Source organism: Gossypium arboreum, chromosome 9, assembly GCF_025698485.1.
Source record: "Gossypium arboreum isolate Shixiya-1 chromosome 9, ASM2569848v2, whole genome shotgun sequence".
NCBI classification, from domain to species: domain Eukaryota; kingdom Viridiplantae; phylum Streptophyta; class Magnoliopsida; order Malvales; family Malvaceae; genus Gossypium; species Gossypium arboreum.
Window position 1 is genome coordinate 83,173,387 of NC_069078.1, and position 19,731 is coordinate 83,193,117.

At 36.7% G+C, this 19,731-nt stretch overlaps 1 protein-coding gene and 2 pseudogenes across 3 annotated transcripts; 2 read left to right on the forward strand and 1 right to left on the reverse strand.

Annotated features, from left to right (window-relative positions):
• The first annotated feature begins 13 nt into the window (after nucleotides 1-13).
• Nucleotides 14-1,848, forward strand: LOC108455430 (oligopeptide transporter 6-like; annotated as a pseudogene).
• Nucleotides 1,849-1,884: 36 nt separating this feature from the next.
• Nucleotides 1,885-8,274, reverse strand: LOC108455982 (U-box domain-containing protein 44-like). 2 transcript variants are annotated; one of them, XM_017754568.2, is made up of 5 exons: nucleotides 8,015-8,274; nucleotides 5,944-7,317; nucleotides 4,829-5,132; nucleotides 3,912-4,405; nucleotides 1,885-3,021 (listed from the first exon to the last, which is right to left on the reverse strand). In XM_017754568.2, the coding sequence occupies exons 2-5, from the start codon at nucleotides 7,174-7,176 to the stop codon at nucleotides 2,017-2,019; spliced, it is 3,036 nt and encodes a 1,011-aa protein (XP_017610057.1). In that variant the 5' UTR covers nucleotides 7,177-7,317; nucleotides 8,015-8,274; the 3' UTR covers nucleotides 1,885-2,016. The 2 variants fall into 2 exon arrangements, with proteins under 2 accessions (XP_017610057.1, XP_052874974.1); XM_053019014.1 differs by lacking the exon at nucleotides 8,015-8,274 and adding an exon at nucleotides 7,739-7,961.
• Nucleotides 8,275-10,439: 2,165 nt separating this feature from the next.
• On the forward strand, nucleotides 10,440-19,428 carry LOC108455431 (MAG2-interacting protein 2-like; annotated as a pseudogene). Its single transcript, XR_008270832.1, has 12 exons — nucleotides 10,440-10,651; nucleotides 10,735-10,783; nucleotides 10,919-11,092; nucleotides 11,388-11,589; nucleotides 11,765-11,961; nucleotides 12,182-13,178; nucleotides 13,298-14,274; nucleotides 14,735-14,823; nucleotides 14,958-15,317; nucleotides 15,629-16,877; nucleotides 16,981-17,207; nucleotides 17,345-19,428. The product of XR_008270832.1 is annotated as an MAG2-interacting protein 2-like (transcript).
• Nucleotides 19,429-19,731: the final 303 nt, after the last annotated feature.

A 19,731-nucleotide genomic window follows, 5' to 3' on the forward strand; every position in this document is an offset into this window, starting at 1 on the left:
ATTTATTTTATACATGAGAATGTTGGTTTTAATGTATATTAAGGTTTAAGCTTTTATTGAACAAATAGTTACATATCTTTAATTAATTTAAAATTTAACGTGCATAATTTAAATTAAATTATAAATATAATATGATAGTAGAATTAAATAATTAGAATTTGAATAAAAGATTATGTAATTATTTAAAAATTATCGAGTATTTGTACCAAATTTTAGTAGATTTGAGGGATGTGCGGATCAATTTAAAAAAAAAAAAAGAAAATTTATTTTATACTCGTGATTTATGTCACGATACCAGTCTCGTATCGGTTCGATGTCTTCAAAGTGAAGAACTTCCCCATCTTTTCCAGTGCACTTTTCAAGTCAAACGGTGAATCATATGACATCTTGAGCACTGTTAATCCCATGTTTCATCTTAACGAAGTGGTTAATCGGCAGAACAGGGGAGTTCATCTCAGCACTTCGGATTCGCTACGTTAACTGCTACTATTTTCCATGAAAGGTAAAGAGGCTTCGACCTTGACATGGCACGAAAACGTTATATAAATCTCAGTTTCTTTTTCTCATTTTCTGCTGCTACATGCAGAGACCTATGGAGACAAACAAAGACTGCTTTTAAAGGTGATAAGAAGATGGATATTCACATGAAGCTTATGACGTACATGTTTGTTTCGACACGGTGGTTTGTTGTCATCCTTGTCTCGAATATCAGCCTTGTTCTGTTCACTTGCCAATACTACAACGAGTCACTTCAGTTGCCAAGGTGGGGTGTGTTAGTAGCTTGTGCCATTCCATTTTTCTTCATCCTTCCAATTGGTATTATTGCTGCTACCATAAATCAGGTTGGAAGAAATTTCCGATTCGTAATTTGTACGTACCATGGTTTTTGTGTGTTTTTGTGCGTCTGCAGGCGTCAGGTTTGAACATTTTTACCGAATATGTGATTGGATATTTGTGCCCAGAGCTGCTGGTTGCGAATATGTGCTTCAAGGTGTATGAATACATTAGCATGACTCAAGCTCCAACCTTTTTGTCGGACTTCAAGATCGGTCATTACATGAAGATTCCACCTCAATCAATGTTCATGGCACAGGTCAGTTCTCTGTTTACAATCCTGAAAAACATCGATCTCTTGAAAATGTAAATTGATAATGTCGACATATAATTTGGCATTGCAGGTGGTGGGAACACTTGTGGCAGTTTTGGTGTGCACCATAATTCCATGGTGGCTCATGGAAAGATTCCCCATCTTTGTGATACCTCATTGTTGCCACCTGACAGTCCATGGACTTGCCTGATGGACCGCGTCTTCTTTGATGTGTCGGTCATATGGGGGTTCGTTGGACCCCGTAGAATATTCAGAACCAAAGGTGAATACAGTAATGTCAATTGGTTCGTTCTTACTTCTTAGTGGAGCAGTGGCACCTCTCCTAGTATGGCTAGCACACAACGCGTACCCCAATAAGCAATGGATCCATCTTAAACACATGCCCGTCCTCTTAGGTTCAACAGCTCTGATGCCACCGGCCACCACAGTGAACTTCAGAAGTCGGTTTATCATTAGCTTCGTTTCTGGATACGTCATTTTCAAATACCGACCGGATTGGTGATGTTACAAGTATGTCCTCTCGGGCGGTCTTGAAGCTGGGACCACATTTATGACTGTTTCTATTCCTTACACTGCAAGCGAGGAGCATTGGTCTTCAATGGTGGGGATTCCAACTGCAAATGGTGTTCAGGCTGACGGCTGTCCGGTTACCTAATATTACATGTTACAACTTTGAACTAATCTCTTGTAAATAATGTAAATAATGCTTCTGGAATTCTTTTGATAAATTACCTTTGTAATTAATGTGCAGTATTCTTTATTTTTCCGAAATCAAATTGATTACCAGACAGGATCAATTCATTGGTTTTTAAAATTAAAGAAAAAAGAGAAGAAAATTGGAGTTCTTTTCACCAGTGTAAAAATAGATATTTATTTGAAAATTACAGGCATTGGATCATATCTCAGATTTAGAAATATGAAGACTGTTCACCTAGAACATTCAACTGGGCAAGGACTTTGGCAGCCATTGATTTCATTCCACTGCTTCCCCTTTGAGTTATATCGACGATCGGCATTTGAGCCAATGTCGCGTATCTCTGCTTCATCTCAGGCAACCGAAATATCCTTTCTAGAGCTCCCAATGCTTTTTCCTGCAATTTGGTTGAAGTTGAACTCAGTAGTTTTATAATTGGAGGAATGGCATTTACTTGGTCAAGCACTTTGCAACCATTTTGCAATCTTTCATTGTCAATCAACGTCAACAGGGCATCTAAAGAAGCTTCGGCAGCTCCAAAATGTCCCTCCTCAAGCATCCGAACGAGTGGCTCCACAGCATTGGCCTCTAAAATGCAAAATGAAGACTCAACTGTACATATACCCCGGTGTACTTGGCAGCCTGTTTCTGATGCAGCAAAGCAGCAAATGAAAGCTCTCGTTTTCTTTAATGGCTGGCTCATTGCGGTGGAACTTTCTGAAAACTGTTTAAGTGACACCGCTGCATATTGTTTTGTTAAAGGAGTGCCTGAAACTAGTAATTTTGTCAATTCCAGAATAACACCAGTTTCAGCAACCTTTTTCTGCCATTCTTTATTTGTTGAAACAGTGAAACGACAAAGGGCTCTAACAGCATCCTCTATTCCATGCTCCTTGCTCAAGGCATTTCGGTTTCTACCAGTTATGAAAGCAAAGATTATTATATCCAGTGCCCCGGAATCTAGAAGCCATTGAGTTATCTGTAAGTCCTTGGGAAGATTCGAGATGATACCCATAGCTGCAGCGGCCTCTTCTTCATCAGTTGGAGATTTTATGATCTTTAGCAATGTATCAATGCATCTCTGACCCACATGGTCCTGGAAACTGATGTCATCACCATCTATTGTCAAGCAATAGAATAACTTCACTGCACTTGCTCTCACCCTCACCATTTGGTTGGTTACCTCACATAATTGAACCAACACTTGGACAGCAGGGAGCTGATGATCAAAAAAACATTTGAATAAAATAAAATATTAGATATAAATTCCTGATTTCTTAGTGAAACCACCAAAAAAAAAAAAGTGAAGTAGAAGATGAGTTAATAGCTTTCCCTCAAGATTTGCAGAGGGGAGGTATTTGGTGGAATCTTAAAAGTCTGAAAGTGCCTAACATAAGCACATTTATCCAAGTTCTAAGAATGGTTTCCTTATGCAAACTAGTTTTCCAAGTGAACTGTTTTCATGTCATGTTTGGAGCCCATGTTTCTCAGATTTTTCATTTCCATACAGTGTTCTATTCAGACACAAGAATCGATATAATTCTCCAATTTTACTGGCATTTCCACAAGATTTGCAGAGGGGAGGTGTCTTATGCAATCTCAAAAGTCTCAAAATGCCTAACATAATCACATTTATCCAAGTTGTAAGAATCGATCCTCAGGCAAACTTATCTAAGTGTACTGCAGAGAATATTTTCCACGTTATGAAGCCTATGTTACTCGATTTTCATTTCATACTGTGTCATCAGACATAAATACAGATATAATTCTCCAAATTTAATGGCATCCCTCAAGATTTTCAGATGGGAGCTGTTAGATGCATTCTTCAAAGTCTCAAAATGCCTCACACAAGGTCATTTATCCAAGTTCTAAGAATGGTTTCCTTACACAAACTAGTTATCCAAGTGTATTTCAGAGAGGATTTTCCAATGTTATGTATTGAAGCCTATGCTACTCAAGATTTTCCACTTACAGACCGTGTCATATGCAGACACAAATATGTATATAATCCTCTAAACATATGAAAATTTTTAGTATACTGTGTCAGACCCCGAAACTAACTCTTGAACATGATAACATTAAATTGGAACAGCTCAGATGCATGCATACCTGTCTCAACTTTGCTCTGATTTCTGAACCTGAAGATGACCAGCACACTGCACAAAAAGCTTCAAGAATGTTTCTTTGAATGTTGGGTCCCGTGAAAGAAATCAATGAAAATAACTTAAAGATATCTTCACCAGATTCCAGCAATGAGATTTTCTCATCGTCAGCTGCTGGGCTATTAGTTGATTTGGCAAGGTGCATGATTACAACTGCAACCTGTTCACGCAAACTTGGGGATGACAAGCTATGGCAATAAAGGATTTCAAATAATGGTCCAACTGCACCTTCTTTGATCATCTGCAACCCATTTTGGGGCAAGCTCGACAGATTCTGAAGGGCTTTTACTGCCACTGTTTTCATCCCTAGATCTTCATGAGAGAGTAACTGAAGAAGAGGTCCTAGTGCTCCCCCATCTTTAACTAGGGATAGTTTATGATGATCAGTTAAGTCAATTTCAGACAATGTCTTAGCCATCAGAAACCTCACATCATCTGGTCCTGCATCAAACCAGATTGTGACTTCAAAAATTCAAGACACTCTGCTATCAACTTTGACCACTTGTGTCACTCAGACTGGGACGTAAGTTTTGAATATGGGTACGTGTCCAAAACAAGTATGATCAGATTTTTCAAAATTCTTCCATGTATTTGGAGAATCCTTGAAGGTCATATCCCAATACCTTGCATTGAACACAGGTGATCAGTATAGTGCCACACCTTTACAAGCACTTTGACCTGCTTAATTTTTTTTCAATCAATTACGTTTTCCGGATTCTTCATATACTTTGTGTCTAATATATAAAAAAATCTTGGTAAATATTGAACACACTCATATTAGACACAAACTCACATCCGACACCAAACCAAATCAGGGTACATAGCCAATTATAGTGAGGCAAGAGGTCGTTATGGAGAACATACCTGAAGAAAGAAGGTGCAATAAAGGTTTGAAGAAATTTGCCTTAGCCATCTCTATAACATTGTTATCAAGGAAAGAAAGATTGTCCAAAAGCACTTTTGAGTCTCTAGAAGCTTGAGCATCATCACTGTTTAGCATATTAACTACAAGAAATATACAGCCTTGAATGGTTCCAATGACATCTCGCACTACACTGCTTCTTGATAATTGCAATAACAACTCTAAGGCCAACTTGCTTTCCTTTATTTGGCGAGCAAGTGAGCGGACAATGGATTTAAGTGCATCATCTTCTTTTGCAATTCTTTCCTGGAAAGTTAACAAGATCAGTTTGAGAAATATATATATTTTACATTAAATTGCTTGTGAAAGTTCAATTGGAGGTCAGTTTTTTTGTAGTATAAATGAAGTTGCAGCTTGGCATTGTAAATACTGGGATTTGAGCCCTAATCTTGCTGGATCTTATTTCTTGAGGAGGGCTATATGAATCAACTAGTCTAAGCCGTGGTTGATTTAAATTGGAAGTCAGTCTCATCTGTAAAGGCAATGTGCAAGAAGCTTTGTCAAAGAACTCTGATAAGGGGGAACACAATTCAATATCAAATAGTCAAGAGTTGGACTACGGCATTATAAGTAAGGGAGGGTCCCCCTTACACTATAGATACGCTTTTTTTGCAAAGGATAAAACGATGAGGATGTGTTTTAGGCATCCAAAGCAAACAATACCTAATAGCAGGACGGTATAATAACGCTGTCTTTGAGAATCCATTATGATTCCATACCATTACCACCCCTCGACAAAAACACATCCACATTTTGTCTACGGCTAGTGTTAGGGGGATAACAATCCCACGTCTACTAATGGATCCTGACTTTTAGGTAAGGGCTATTATTCTCCTATTGAGATGCTTTTTCTCAAAAGACTAATTTGTGAAAAAATGGTTTTTAGAACTCCAAAGTGGACAAAATCTCATAGCAAGCATAACCCAACAATTTTTACCTAAACAAAACAAACAGAAAAAGTAACATTTTAATATCCTCAGTTTCTAACCAAGTTTATGTAGTTTATTCCCAAGTAAATAGACTGGAGTAAATATGAAAGAAGTAAAACTAGAAGTACCTTGTTATCATGACTGTCTTTAGCAAGATTGCAGAGAATGGCTAGAGCCTGTGTTCTTACTTCACGATTTTTTGCACTAAGAAGTCCGCTGAGAATTGGTATATAACCCTCAAATGTCACCCACTCACAGTGTAGCTCCCGTTCCCTGCATAGATCCTGCAGCTCACATAGAGATTGAAGCACTTCGTGTTCATCATTTGACTGAAGTTTAGGTTTGATAGAAACAATGGTGATCATCTTGTTCCTGTATTTCCATTCTTCAATTGTTTGTCTAAGAGTTCTGTTAGGCTGTAAAACCAATGAATCCAATTGTATTGAGGTTGATGGACAGTCCTTATGTCCGTCTGCAAACCATCTCTCGATGGCACTTCTTTCAAATGTCCGACCTGATGAAATCTCCACCGGATCAACCATGACATCCATGGTGATCGGGCAATAAAATGACTGGAGAGCCTGCAAAGGTTGAGTACCAAGTGAGTCCCGCTCGTTTTCATACCTCTTGGCTTTCTCCTCATAGGATGTCATAACATCAGCCATTTCAAGCAACTCAACAATCTGTTCCATTCTTCTAGATTCAGCCATGCTGATTCCAAGTTTTGATTCTTGTATTTCGGCCTTGAATTCTTCGAGTTCCTTTTTCATGGCCAAGTTTTCATCAGGAACCCCAACTCTCTTAGCAATTAAAACAAACAAATCATTTGCATAACATCTATCAACATTCCTCTCTTGTAAACCAGACTCAATCATCTCCAAAACTGTAATCTCCATTACACTGGGAGTATATTCAGCTTCCACCATATCCTTGCACAACCTGGTAATCTTATTAATAATTCTCAGATCATCCAAACGGGCCAAAGGGATACGATTTAGTGCTCGAGAAATCTCTTTCGTGCTGTTCTCTAATTGCTTCAAGATTTTCCTACAGTTGATCAAGAGATAACTCTTGTTTCTACTTCCACACTCGAGAGCTAGCTGATTCACAACTTTAATCTCCAAGTTCACAATATCTAGACCATTTCTTAAGCTCTCAGAATCATCTACATTTGATTTTGACAAATCTTTTAAGATGAGTGTGATCTTCTCCATGAAATTTGAGAATTTCTTGAAATTCTCGGTCTGTGTGACGACAGCCTTGGCAGCTTGAATGCAATCAAGTATTGCAACTGTGGTCTGAGAGAACAACTCAGGTAGTGAAACCATTGATTTAGTTGTTGTAGTCATGTCTTTTTCCATCTTTCAACGTTCAAAAGAAAAAAAAAACACAAACAACAAGACAATCACAGAAGAGATCTTCAGTTCTGACGCTGTTTGATATCCATGTAGAGTCCCAGAGTACGGTGGAATTCAGGTCATTGGAATTGGTAAGACCAACCTCTGCAACTCAATTTTATAGAATTATAAATCAGATACCGTTAATTAAATTTTTAAAAAAAAAGAAAAGAAAAGATGGATTTGGTTAAATCTGTGAAGAACTAAAAGATGAATTTGGTTAAATCTGTGAAGAACTCAAATTAGAGAGATGAAATCAACTATTAGAATTGTTTATGTGCCTCGGCTCTGCTAACAGCCATAGGGGGTTCACAGGAGGAAGTATGGTTATAGAAAAGCAACCTCATAGGCTTGAACTCAAGATCTCTAGCTTATAGAGATCTTGAGGGAGCCTGCTTTTCAGCAATCATGTCCTCACTCTTCGGTGACTATAGCTTTTGCCTGTTCGGGCAGCACAATACACAAAACTCTGATAGGGGACAATATAGGAGTTGTCGAGGTCCGACCTCAACGAGAGTAAACAAACCTTTTGCAAGAAAATCAAAATTTCTTGAGTCAATCAGCATCTAACGGGGAGATATGAGATGCAAAGGCTTGATTCATTTAAAGCATTCATTTCCATTCATTAGCAGAAACTAGCTGAAAAACATACCAATAAAAAAGCATTTTGTTCTCAATTTTTTCTCAGCAATCAAACAAAATACAAGAAGCAAAACAACTCTTTCTCAAGTCATTAACATCACTGGACATGTTAACACTTAGCAGAGATAGCAGAGAAACATAGAAAGAAGCGGTGGCTAACCTGGATACAGTAAGTCAACGCATCTCTTACTTTTGGGTCAAGTTTTATTTGCGAGAAAACCTCTCGAATTTTCCGGGAAAGTTAATCGCAGCCAGGAAAAAATGCGGCTTTGGAGAGCTTCTCCCTAGAAACAGAGCCCTTCTCCTGTAATTTGTACACATATAATAAATATATATTTTACATAATTCCTCAAGTCTTGTATTCAGACCAGTGTTTCTTTGTCTTTAAAATATGGGGATCGTTGACAAGTCAATTGTATTAGCTCCAGCTGATTATTTTGCGATACGGTCTATGATAGATTCGTAAATAAGAGAAACCCGATTATGCCACGTCACGAAGCGTGAAATAAATTTAATTTGATTGGACACTTAACGCAGTAAAAGTCGCAGCTGCACGAAACGGGGCCATTCCTAGGAGTATGGGATCTGAACTTGCAGTGGAAAAGACGTTAAGGTCGAAATGGCGCCAACATAACGGTAAATTTCAAGTTATTTCTATTTATATAACGTGTATATATATATATATTAAAAATAGTGGAATTTTTTAATTTAAAGTTAAAAGAATATTACAATTATAAAAATGTCTCCAAACAACAATAAAATCCAATCAGATTAATACACATCACAAACGAACAAAACATCTAAATATATACTTTATTTATAAAGGTATTTTATAAAAATTAAAAGGTATAATATCGAAACATTTTATAATGAAAATATTAGATTTCTTTGTAAAATTATTGAGCTAGTATTACTTGTAATAAAAATTCAGTTTTTTTAATAATTATTATGTATAGTTTGAATGAAAAAAGATTTAAAAAAAATCAATATCAGCTTTTACTTTTTTAATACTATATTAGAGGTGGAAGATTGAGTACATATGATTTGTAGGGGTTTCAATTGATTAACAGACTTGAACTAGCATTAACTGAATTAGTTGACATTTTTAAACTCTTAACCGTTAATTGAATCGAATTTTTTCAAAAAAAACTTAACCGAACCGAACTTTTTCGGTTAATTCAGTTGATTAACCGAATTTATATATATTTTTAAAATTTTGGTTAAAAACAAGTATAGAACATATCAAAAATTAACCGAATAAACTTGGGCTAATACTTATATCTTATAATATTATTTATTAACTTCGGTTAATTAATTGATTTCGAACCGAATTAACCGTTAACCAAATTTTTAAAAAATTATTAACCAACCTCCGACTGAATTAATTCGATTATGTGACTGATTAACCGAATTAATTCGATTCGATTAGTTAAATCGATTTTACCCGAAATCTGCACACCTCTAATAATTTAATCTCGTGTTAAATAGGGGTCTGACAAAAGCTTTAATCACCGTGCTATACAAATTAAGATAATAAAAAGTTATACTTAATATGCATGCATTTGTCTATTGTTTTGTATTTTTACGGTTAGTATGTAAACATATATTTCCACAAGTAAAGTTAAGAAGTCGATGATGTTATATAAGGATATAGTAAAATATTTTAAAAATAAATATTAAAAAAACACATATCAATTTTTAAAACTACTTATAAAACTTAATGTATGAAATACTAAACTATTTTAGTATACTATATTTAGGCTTATCAAACACATTCAATTATATTCCATCCTTTAGTTTTATTTGTAAAATTCAAAAGTCAATGAATAATATAAAAACAATTTCTCTGTAAATAGCTATTTAACATAAAAATTGTCTTTCATAAATTCAAAATGAAAAAGAAAAGAGAAAAATAATTTAGATTGGAAAAAAGAGGAAATTCAAGATATTAATAAAATTTTGATATAGCGAGGCTCGTGTATAGTTAGTGTACGTGAGAACTGGAATGGGTCATATAAGTTCCAAAGTTTGATTGATTCAAACCACTTAAAATATAGTTTAATCTATCTCTTCATCAAGTGAAGACATTTTATTCTTTAGTCAAATTTAGATATAATCAATATGGTTAGGTTAATACAAATTTGGATGCAATGGTGCGCAGCCACGAAGCCACAAACTTTTAGTATGGGCAATAGAGTATTGAAAATTATAATTGAAAACTTTATTTTTATTTGAAAGAAAAATGAAAAAAAAAACTAAAAATGGGGATATAATAATATTTTGCTAGCTTGTAATAATTTTGAGTAAGAATTGAAATAAAATTATAAAATTTTGGAAGATTAAAATGAAAAATTTTATTTTGAAAAACAAATTGATATTGAAATTAAAAAAATTATAAAAGAACTAAAATACAAGTTTTTTTCAGGACTACAAATTAATAAATTTAGGAGAAATTTGAATTTAAATGTAGAGAAGGTCCCTTGCTTGCACCTTCGGTTTCGTCCCTTCTTGCAGGCCAAGCCCATGTTGGAAAAGAAACCTCCCTTGGCCCATTTAGCAGACGCCCGACAATTGCTTACATCCATTTTACAACGTTTTTGTTTGTTTGTTTCGTTTTTCTCTCTTTTCAAATCATCATTCTTCTTTCTTCACGAATTGAAATATTCGATTCAAGTAACAGAGGCGGTCGCTGGCTATGGCGGAATCCGCGGGAGAAGTGCGAGAAGTGCTTTACGAAGAACGTCGTCACGCCTCGAGGCCTTTCTCTTCCGATTGCCTCCCTCTTTCTCTTCAACGGGTATTCTCTTTGATTTAACTTTTCATTCATTTCATAAATCAACTCAGTTTACAATTTATTTGATTTTTTTTCCCTAAATTCAGTCAAATGGAGCCGATAAAGGCGGGTTCTTATCATTTCTTTCCGCTCGAGGTATGCTAGATTCAAGCGCTTCTTTTATGCATATATATTAATTCAATTGTGATATAATTAGTTACTTTTTATCACAATGGAACTATTAAGATATTTAAAAAAAGAAATTTCTGGCGAGGCTGTTATTGAATGAAGGTGTAAGTCAGCTTAAAGAGAAATGGATTAGATTCAAGAATCCGAAGAAAATGAGAAAACCGGTATCTTTATTTATATCCCCAAGAGGTGAGCGTGTCGCTGTGGCTGCTGGAAATCAAGTCACTATCTTGCGGAAGGAAGATGATTATCAGGAGCCGTGTGGCATTTTTACTAGTAAGATTTACTTTATATTTATGTTCAATTGTTTCTCTAATGAACATATATTTGAATTCATTGGCTAATCAATACCTAAGATAATAGGCTCAGGGAAAGAAATTTAGTTTTTAATTAGAGATATTTATGACTACAAGAAAGAGTTCTTGTTAGGGTTCCTCTCATCCTTGGATATGGTTTGAGGCTGATAAAAGTGTTCTTATCAGTTAAAGTTAGGTTTTTGAATTATATATAGTACCTGCTCCTAACAGTTTTTACTTTTGTAACTGTTTTCAACTTGGGTTCCTTGCATCAGACAGCAGCCTTGTTTTGTATGCGTGTGGAGCTTGGTCTGAATCTCATGATATTCTTGGAATCGTTGATGATGCTGATGTAATATATTTTATCAAGGCAAATGGTGAAGAGATAACAAGGATTACAAAGAGGCATTTAAAAATATCTTCAACAGTAATAGGACTGCTTGCAGAGAATGATTTTGAAGTACAACAATCTTTCTTGTAAGCTTTTTTTCTCCATTTTTACTTCTTGTTAGTTTTCTTTCTGGTTTTAAACTTCTGTAACAACCTTGATTCATGATTGGGTAACCATGTTTCTAAATACATGATTATAAATACCATAAAAGGTATAGAATTATTTCATGCATGTAATTGAGGGACTTGTTTTCTGGTGTAGCTTCACTGTTCTGACATCTGATGGAGCTTTTCATCATATTGAGATCAGTCAAGAGTCAAGTGCCTCTATTTCTTCTGTGAACGAAAGTGGCTTAGCTTTAAAAAGGCAATTCCCTCAGAATGTTTTCTGCTTTGACTATTATCCAGAACTTTCCTTGCTTCTTGTTGTTGGCTCAATCACTGCTAGTGGGAAATCTGGTATGGTTCAACACTTCATCTCCCTTGACTTAAATTTGAACAGTCTATATAGTTATGTTGCATGACTCAATGTTCTAGGATTTGCTTGTGAATATTTGACTGAATCAATGAAACATCTGTTAGTTTCGTGGAATAAAGGATCAAGATGAGCAGATCAAGTGTTGCGATAATTAACTTTTGGAGTTTCAATTTTAATGGTTCTTTGTATGTTTCTTTCCAGAATCCTGTCATATTTCTCTGTGGCGTAAACATCAGAATTTGGTTCTGGAACCGATAGCCTCTACTCAATTTAAGGGCCTTTACTTTGAGCGAAAAGGTTATGCAGGTCATCTGGCCTACCCAAAGGTGTCTATCTCACCCAAAGGGGATTATATTGCCGCTTTAGATATGAATGGTTGTTTGCATATATTTAAGCTGGATAAAGAAACCTATTCAGTTACAAATTTTGCTTTCCAAGCAAGAACTAACTCTGATAGACCTTTAAATGCATGCACAGATATCTTAGTTGACATTGTAGATTTTACTTGGTGGTCTGATCACGTTCTCACTCTTGCTAAAAAAAGTGGCTTTGTCGCGATGCTTGACATTGTTAGTGGTCTGAAACTAATAGAGAATGAACCTGTATATTCTATGCCTGTTTTAGAAAGGGTGCAGAAGTTTGAAGGAAATATTTTTCTTTTAGAGGGGTTCTCATCTGAAGATAGGTTTGATTCATCTAATAGTAATAGAAGGACAGATGATTTGCATCATGGAGAGCAAACTCCTGAAAACAGATCCAATCAACCTGACATTTCTAGAATGCGTTGGAATTTGGTATCACTATCAGAGAGATCTGTTCCTGAAATGTTTAAGATTCTTATTGGTAATTCCAAGCATCAAGCTGCTTTGGAATTTTCTGATCGTTATCAGTTGGATAGGGATGAAGTTCTGAAGTCCCAGTGGTTGTGTTCTAACCAAGGAATAAATGACTTGAATACATTCTTGTCAAACATTAAAGATAAAGCTTTTGTGCTTTCAGAGTGTGTTGATAAAGTTGGACCATCAGAAGAAGCGGTGAAGGCTTTACTTGCTTATGGGCTGCAGTTAACTAACTTTTACAAATTTTCCGAACAAAACAACCAAAAATTTGGTGAGATTTGGGATTTCCGTTTGGCTAGACTTCAGCTGTTGCAATTCAGTGACAGGTTGGAAACATTTCTTGGGATAAACATGGGCAGGTATTGTGCTTTCCAGCTTTTAGTAGTTACTTCTGCCACTTTTAGTTTTGGCTGTATAGCGGTTACTACTTTCTGATTGTTTCTATTGATTGATCACTTAATGGCATGGGGGTTTTTAGGTTTTCTGTTCAAGAATATAGCAAATTCCGGGTTATGCCAATTGATGAATCTGCAATTGCACTTGCTGAAAGTGGAAAAATTGGGGCTTTAAACCTCTTGTTCAAGCGTCATCCTTATTCGCTGGCTCCCTTCATGTTAGATATTTTGGATGCAATTCCTGAAACAATACCTGTGCGAACATATGTGCAGCTTCTTCCTGGGAGGTTTCCTCCAAGATTTTTTATCAGGGAGGAAGATTGGGTTGAATGTGATAAGATGATTTGTTTTATTAGTAACTTACCCGAGAACCAGGATATTGATAATCAAATTAGAACTGAACCTATTGTCAAGCAGTTGCTAGGATCTTTTTGGCCTTCAACTGCTGAACTTGCATTTTGGTATAAACATAGAGCTAGAGATATTGATTCCTACAGTGGGTTGCTGGACAACTGCCTCAGCTTGGTTGGCTTTGCTTGTCAGAAAGGTGTCAATGAGTTAAAGCAGTTTCATGAGGATATCTCATATCTGCACCAGTTGGTTTATGCTAATGAGAATGATGCTGAAATTAGTACCAGTATGAGTCTTGTTGCATGGGAACAATTATCTGACTACGAGAAATTTAGGACAATGCTTGACGGATGCAGAGAGGAAAATGTGGTTGAATCATTGTGGAATAAGGCAATTCCATTTATGCAAAAAAGGTCCCGCAGGGTTTCCTTCGCTACCCAAGAGCAGATTGCAGATGGCCATTCTCAGGTAGATCGTACTAGGAGTGAGTCATTCCTGGTTAGATGGCTGAAGGAGATGTCTTTGGTAAATAAATTAGATGTATGCTTGATGGTCATTGAGGAAGGTTGCAGGGAGCTCCAAAGCAGTGGCTTCTTCAAGGATGAGGTTGAAGTTGTAGATTGTGCTTTGCAATGCCTATATTTATTTACAGTCACAGATAGGTGGAGTACCATGGCTGCTATATTGTCAAAGCTTCCACATAAGCAAGGTAGATTCTGCCTCAAATGAACCCAACTTGCTCAAAGTATTATACATTGCGCTCTGTTGTTTTTCATTATTAATCTGTTTCATTTCACAATATTTATTTAGGTGTGAAAGGACTTGGAATGAATTATCGATTTTATTTCTTCTTGGTAATGCCGTTACATTTTGTGGAGACAGGTTATCCTACTGTAGGGGTATTTAAAAGTTTTTTAGTTAGGTATAACCTTATATAAGGTTTAATTTAGGACTGTAAGGGAGATACAGAGCATTGAATGAATTAAAATCTTAGTAGAGGCAACTGTGATGGTTGTCTTTCTCCTCCTTTTGATCCTTACTGTTTTAAGGGTTTGATTTCTTTTAACATCTCTCCATAGACTCCCAGCTTCTTTGACTTCATACCCTTTATATTTGTAGGCATCAGTTGGTAACCCTGATTGTTTATGCTCCACTTACAATTAATACAGATTCTGGAATATTTATTGGCAACCTTGATCAAAGGTGCAAAGTGGCAGAAGGACATATTGAAGCAGGGAGTCTTTTGGCTTTTTACCAGGTTTGTCTTTGCTTTTCTATGCTTTTATGACATAGAATTTTTTCCAGAATTTTTTCCCTTTTAAACATCAATTCAAGGTATTTATCCATGAATATTATGCGTAGACTTAGAAGATGAGGTGATTTTCTTTACAGGTACCAAAACCAATGAGTTATTTCTTAGAAGCCCATTCAGATGAAAAGGGTGTAAAACAGATTATCCGCCTCATACTTTCAAAATTTATTCGCCAACGGCCTGGCCGATCAGATAATGAGTGGGCAGACTTGTGGCATGATATGCAGTGCTTGCATGAGGAGGCCTTTACATTTCTGAACCTCGAATATTTGTTAACTGAATTTTGTGGAGGACTGTTAAAAGCAGAGAAGTTTTCTCTGGCTAGAAGTTACTTAAAGGGTACAAGTTCAGTTGCCTTAGCAACAGAGAAAGCGGAGAATCTTGTTATTCAAGCTGCAAGGGAGTTTTTTTTCTCAGCTTCAAGTCTGGCTGGCTCAGAAGTAAGTTTTCTGTCAGATCATGGTCTAGTATGGTTTTGGATATACAAGAATGGCTTAATAGGTGTATAATCCTGGAAGCTTCCTTCTAAATGGTTGAAGTTGTGTCATGTATAATTTTGTTTTACGATCATTAAAATCAATAGATTCCCTGTTGATCTGATTTTAACTTTTATTTTAACCACAAGCTGATGATAACATAAATTCACACTTGTGGTTCAATGATGTCAAAGTAAATGAAATATTCTGATTTTTCTCTTTGTTTTTTTGTTCAAAAACTGAAATATTGATTATGTTGCTGTAACTTGTTCCAGATCTGGAAGGCTAAGGATTGCTTGAATTTATTTCCAAGTAGCAGAAATGTAAAAGCGGAGGCTGATTTTATTGATGCACTTACTGTTAAACTTCCAAACCTAGGAGTGACTCTTCTGCCTATGCAATTCCAGCAAATAAAAGATCCAATGGAAATTATTAAAATGGCAATCAGAAATAAAGCTGAAGCTTATCTACATGTTGATGAACTAATTGAGGTTGCAAAACTTCTAGGGTTGAGTTCCTTGGATGAAATATCAGGTGTTCAGGAAGCTATTGCTAGAGAAGCTGCAGTTACCGGTGATCTGCAGTTGGCCTATGATCTCTGCCTTGTTCTGGCCAAAAGAGGTTATGGTATTATTTGGGATTTATGTGCTGCTATAGCAAGGGGTCCTTCTCTCGAGAATTTGGACACAAGTTCTCGAAAACAGCTATTGGGTTTTGCTTTGAGCCATTGCGATGAGGAATCAATTGGTGAGTTGCTCCATGCATGGAAAGACTTAGACATGCAAGTGCAGTGTGAAACTTTGATGACGTTGACAGGAATTGATTGTCCAAGTTTCTCAGTTCAAGGCTCCTCGGTCTTCTCACTTCCAGACTACAGTATTCAAGATATTGTTGACCGTAAAAACTCCTCTGTACTGGTTAAAGGGTTTAGCAGTGTTGATAAAAGAAGTCATTTAAATAGTATTAAAAATATACTTTCTCTAGTTGCTAAAAGTCCTGCCGTGCATGGGACGGATTGGGAGCTTCTTTTGCAAGAAAATGGGAAGATTTTATCTTTTGCTGCCGTACAACTCCCATGGTTGCTTGAATTAACTAGAAAACCAGAGCACTGTAAGAAATTTACTTCTGGCATGATTCCTGGGAAGCAATATGTAAGTGTAAGAACGCAAGTTGTGATAACTATTTTGTCCTGGTTGGCAAGGAATGATTTTGCTCCCAGAGACGATTTGATTGCTTCTCTGGTAAAATCCATTATAGAACCACCAGTTACTGAAGAGGAAGATGTCATCGGTTGCTCCTTCTTACTGAATCTTGTGGATGCTTTTAGTGGGGTAGAATTAATTGAAGAACAGCTTAAAACCAGGGAAAACTACCTAGAAACTTGTAGTATCAAGAATGTTAGAACGACATATAGCACATTACATAATACTGGTGTTGATTGTGAAGGTGCCGTTCAGAGGAGGGAGCTGCTCTTCAGGAAGTTTAAAGAGAAGAATAATGTCGGTACTAGAGTTTATTCCTGTAGTTGACCGCTTAAACAAGACGGCACAGTTTTGTTCAAACCATCCTACAGGTGCTGCTTCCATGTGATGATGTTACCATTCTTTTTCTCCTTTACTTGTTTTAGGTGACGTAAACAAGATTTATGGAGTGCAGTCCTCATTTTGGAAGGAATGGGAACTGAAATTAGAAGAGAAAAAAGCATGTAACAGATCATTCTAGATTGTTAGAGCAAGTAATTCCTGGGGTTGGAACTGCACGTTTTTTGTGTGGTCATGTCAGCTACATTGAGAGTGTTGTTTTGAAGGATATGTTGAAATTGGCCGATACCTATGGTTTGAACCAAGCTGAGGTATGCGGCCATGCATGTATATTTTTTGGAACTCGTGAGGTAGATTATAGTGGCATGCCTTCTTAAACCATTGAATGCCACCTTTTTGTTTTTTGTTTTTCTTTTTTTTTTTTTGGGGGGGGGGGTGGGGTTGGGGGGAACTGTAATACTTTGGCACTTCCATCCTCGTTTCCGAGATTTGCACCGATGATGATATCATGGCTGAGATCTCAGAAATTAGAGGAGAAATACTTGGTTATGCTCCTAGAACCATCAAGACGATATCCTTGATTGCATATCCTGCTGTTGATGGTTGCAATAAGCAGCAGCTTGCTTACATTTATAGCCTCCTCTCTGACTGTTATAAGAAGTTAAGGAAAGTGAAGAACCTTCTCCAATAATGCTCCCACATCAGCCCACATGCATTTGCTCGAGTTATCTCATTATTACGAGGTTATCAAGCAAGAATGTAGAAGAATTTCCTTTGTCAAGGACCTAAATTTCCACAATATTGCTGGATTAGGTGGTTTGAATCTGCTAGATTTTGGACCTAAAATGGTAATGACTCTGGTCAGCATCTATGTGATGAAGTGCCTGAGGGTCTAATATCATGGCAGGATGTCCACAGACATTTTGTACTGTGTGTATTGACAAATTTTAAGGATAGAGTTAGAACGGAGTTTAGCACTAACAACCCGGAAAACTTTCAGAAAAGAACTAGTGAACTTGAGCAGATGTATGACTTGTGGAGAATACATATCAAAATGTTGGAACCATCAGAGGCATTGGACGTTATGAAACAATATTTTAACTGTAAACATACCTCCATGTTGTGCTTATGGGAATATACCTGATAACTCAACATGGCAGGACTGCATCATCTTCCTTTTGAATTTCTGGATCAGATTGAATGAGAAATGCAAAAACATGCTTCATGGAAGATTTTGGTTGAAAATTGCTTAATGAGTTGTTTAAAGGTTTTAATGAGGTCGGTGATGGAGGACTCTGTTTCTCCTAGTCAGGGCTGGAGCACCATTATTGACTGTGTGAACCATGGTTTAATTGGTGACTTCGGCTGACATTTTCATTTTCTGCAGTGCCATGATATTTTTCTATTTGTGGTTTTGGAGCTATTTCAGAAGTATTAGTTGCCCTTAAATCATCTCAGCTTCTAGCAGCCATCTCTCCTGGTATTGAAAATTCCCCGGGTGACCTCTTGAATGTTGAATCAGCAGTTTCTTGCTTCTTGAAATTGTGTGGAGTTGCCAATGCAGATATACTCATTTCGGCGTTTTGGTAGCCATTTTGGAAGACTGGGAAGGCCTTTTGTGATTAAGAAAGAAGAGGTAGCCTCTGCAGCATTACCCGATGCAGAAAATGATTGGAGCACTGATGATTGGGATGAGGGGTGGGAGAGGTTGCAGGAAGTTCCTTCTTGAAGATTTTCAAGCACCTTGAGAATTTCTAAGTCCGGTGGAGTGTTTCTTGATGAAGGCAATGCAAGGAGCTCGACTGACATTGTACTTGGAGTGGATTGTCGTATGGCTTCAAAGATGATGCTCTTACTGCCTTACGGAGAGTTGTGGTTGGAATCTTTGAATGCACTTGAAAACAAGTTGAAACAAGAAGGTATGCCGGACATGATTGGTGGCGACCACGAGTTCATAATGCTAGTGCTGTCATCTGGGGTTCTATCAACTGTTATCAACAAGTCTTTCTTAGGCACTGTTTTCTTGTATGTCTGCTATTTAGTAGGCAATTTCTCTCACCGGTTTGAGGAAGCACAGTTATCGGGCCTCAGAGAGAAAGGAACCCATGAACCTGGACACAACGAGGTAGACATCTTATTTCCTTCTGCAAGAAGCTTGTCAAAGCCGATCTGCCGATTCTGACCGGATTTCTTGTCACAAAATTCATGCACACCAATGCTTCACTTGGCTTCATCAATGTCGTAGAGGGTAGTCTTTGAAGATTTTTGGAGTCAACTCTGCGTGCTCGAACACAACTAGCTTGCCCTTGAGGAATTGAGTTGTTGTGAACCATTAAAAAGCACACTTTCAAACTTGAGAAGCAAATTTGGTGTTTCATTTCAATCTGCCATGTAATTACTTTCTAAGAACGAAAGCAAATAGATAAGAAAAAGAAATGAGTTCTGTATGCCATATGATAGACTTTGTATATAAACAAAAATTTTACATGGGTCAGTTACCAAACCTGGTAAAGAAAACGTTCAAATCAATTAAATCCTCTGCATTGCATCAATCAAATCTGACTGGCGTCAGGGATTGAACCTTCACAATTTTCTACCTCTAATAAAAAAATGCTCAATCGGATTCGACCAAGGTTAAATCTTGAATGTTGAAATTAAGCTCTAATTGTCTTTTTTAAGTATGTTTTTTGAGTTTAATATTTTTGTTAAAAGTTCTTTGAATCTAAGATGAGTTTTCGGACGGTGATAATTTTTTCCCTCAAAGAAGCTTGTCTTGTAAAAAGGTTTTGTCAACACTTGAACCAAATTGCATATTTATAAACTAGGCTCAATTTGAA

Coding starts and splice junctions, on each gene's coding strand:
- LOC108455982 (XM_017754568.2), bottom strand. CDS start 7,176: ATGGAAAAAGACATGACTACAACAACTAAATCAATGGTTTCACTACCT. Junction 5,133..5,943: donor AAGACAGTCATGATAACAAG/GTACTTCTAGTT, acceptor TTAACTTTCCAG/GAAAGAATTGCAAAAGAAGA. Junction 3,022..3,911: donor TCAGAGCAAAGTTGAGACAG/GTATGCATGCAT, acceptor TTTGATCATCAG/CTCCCTGCTGTCCAAGTGTT.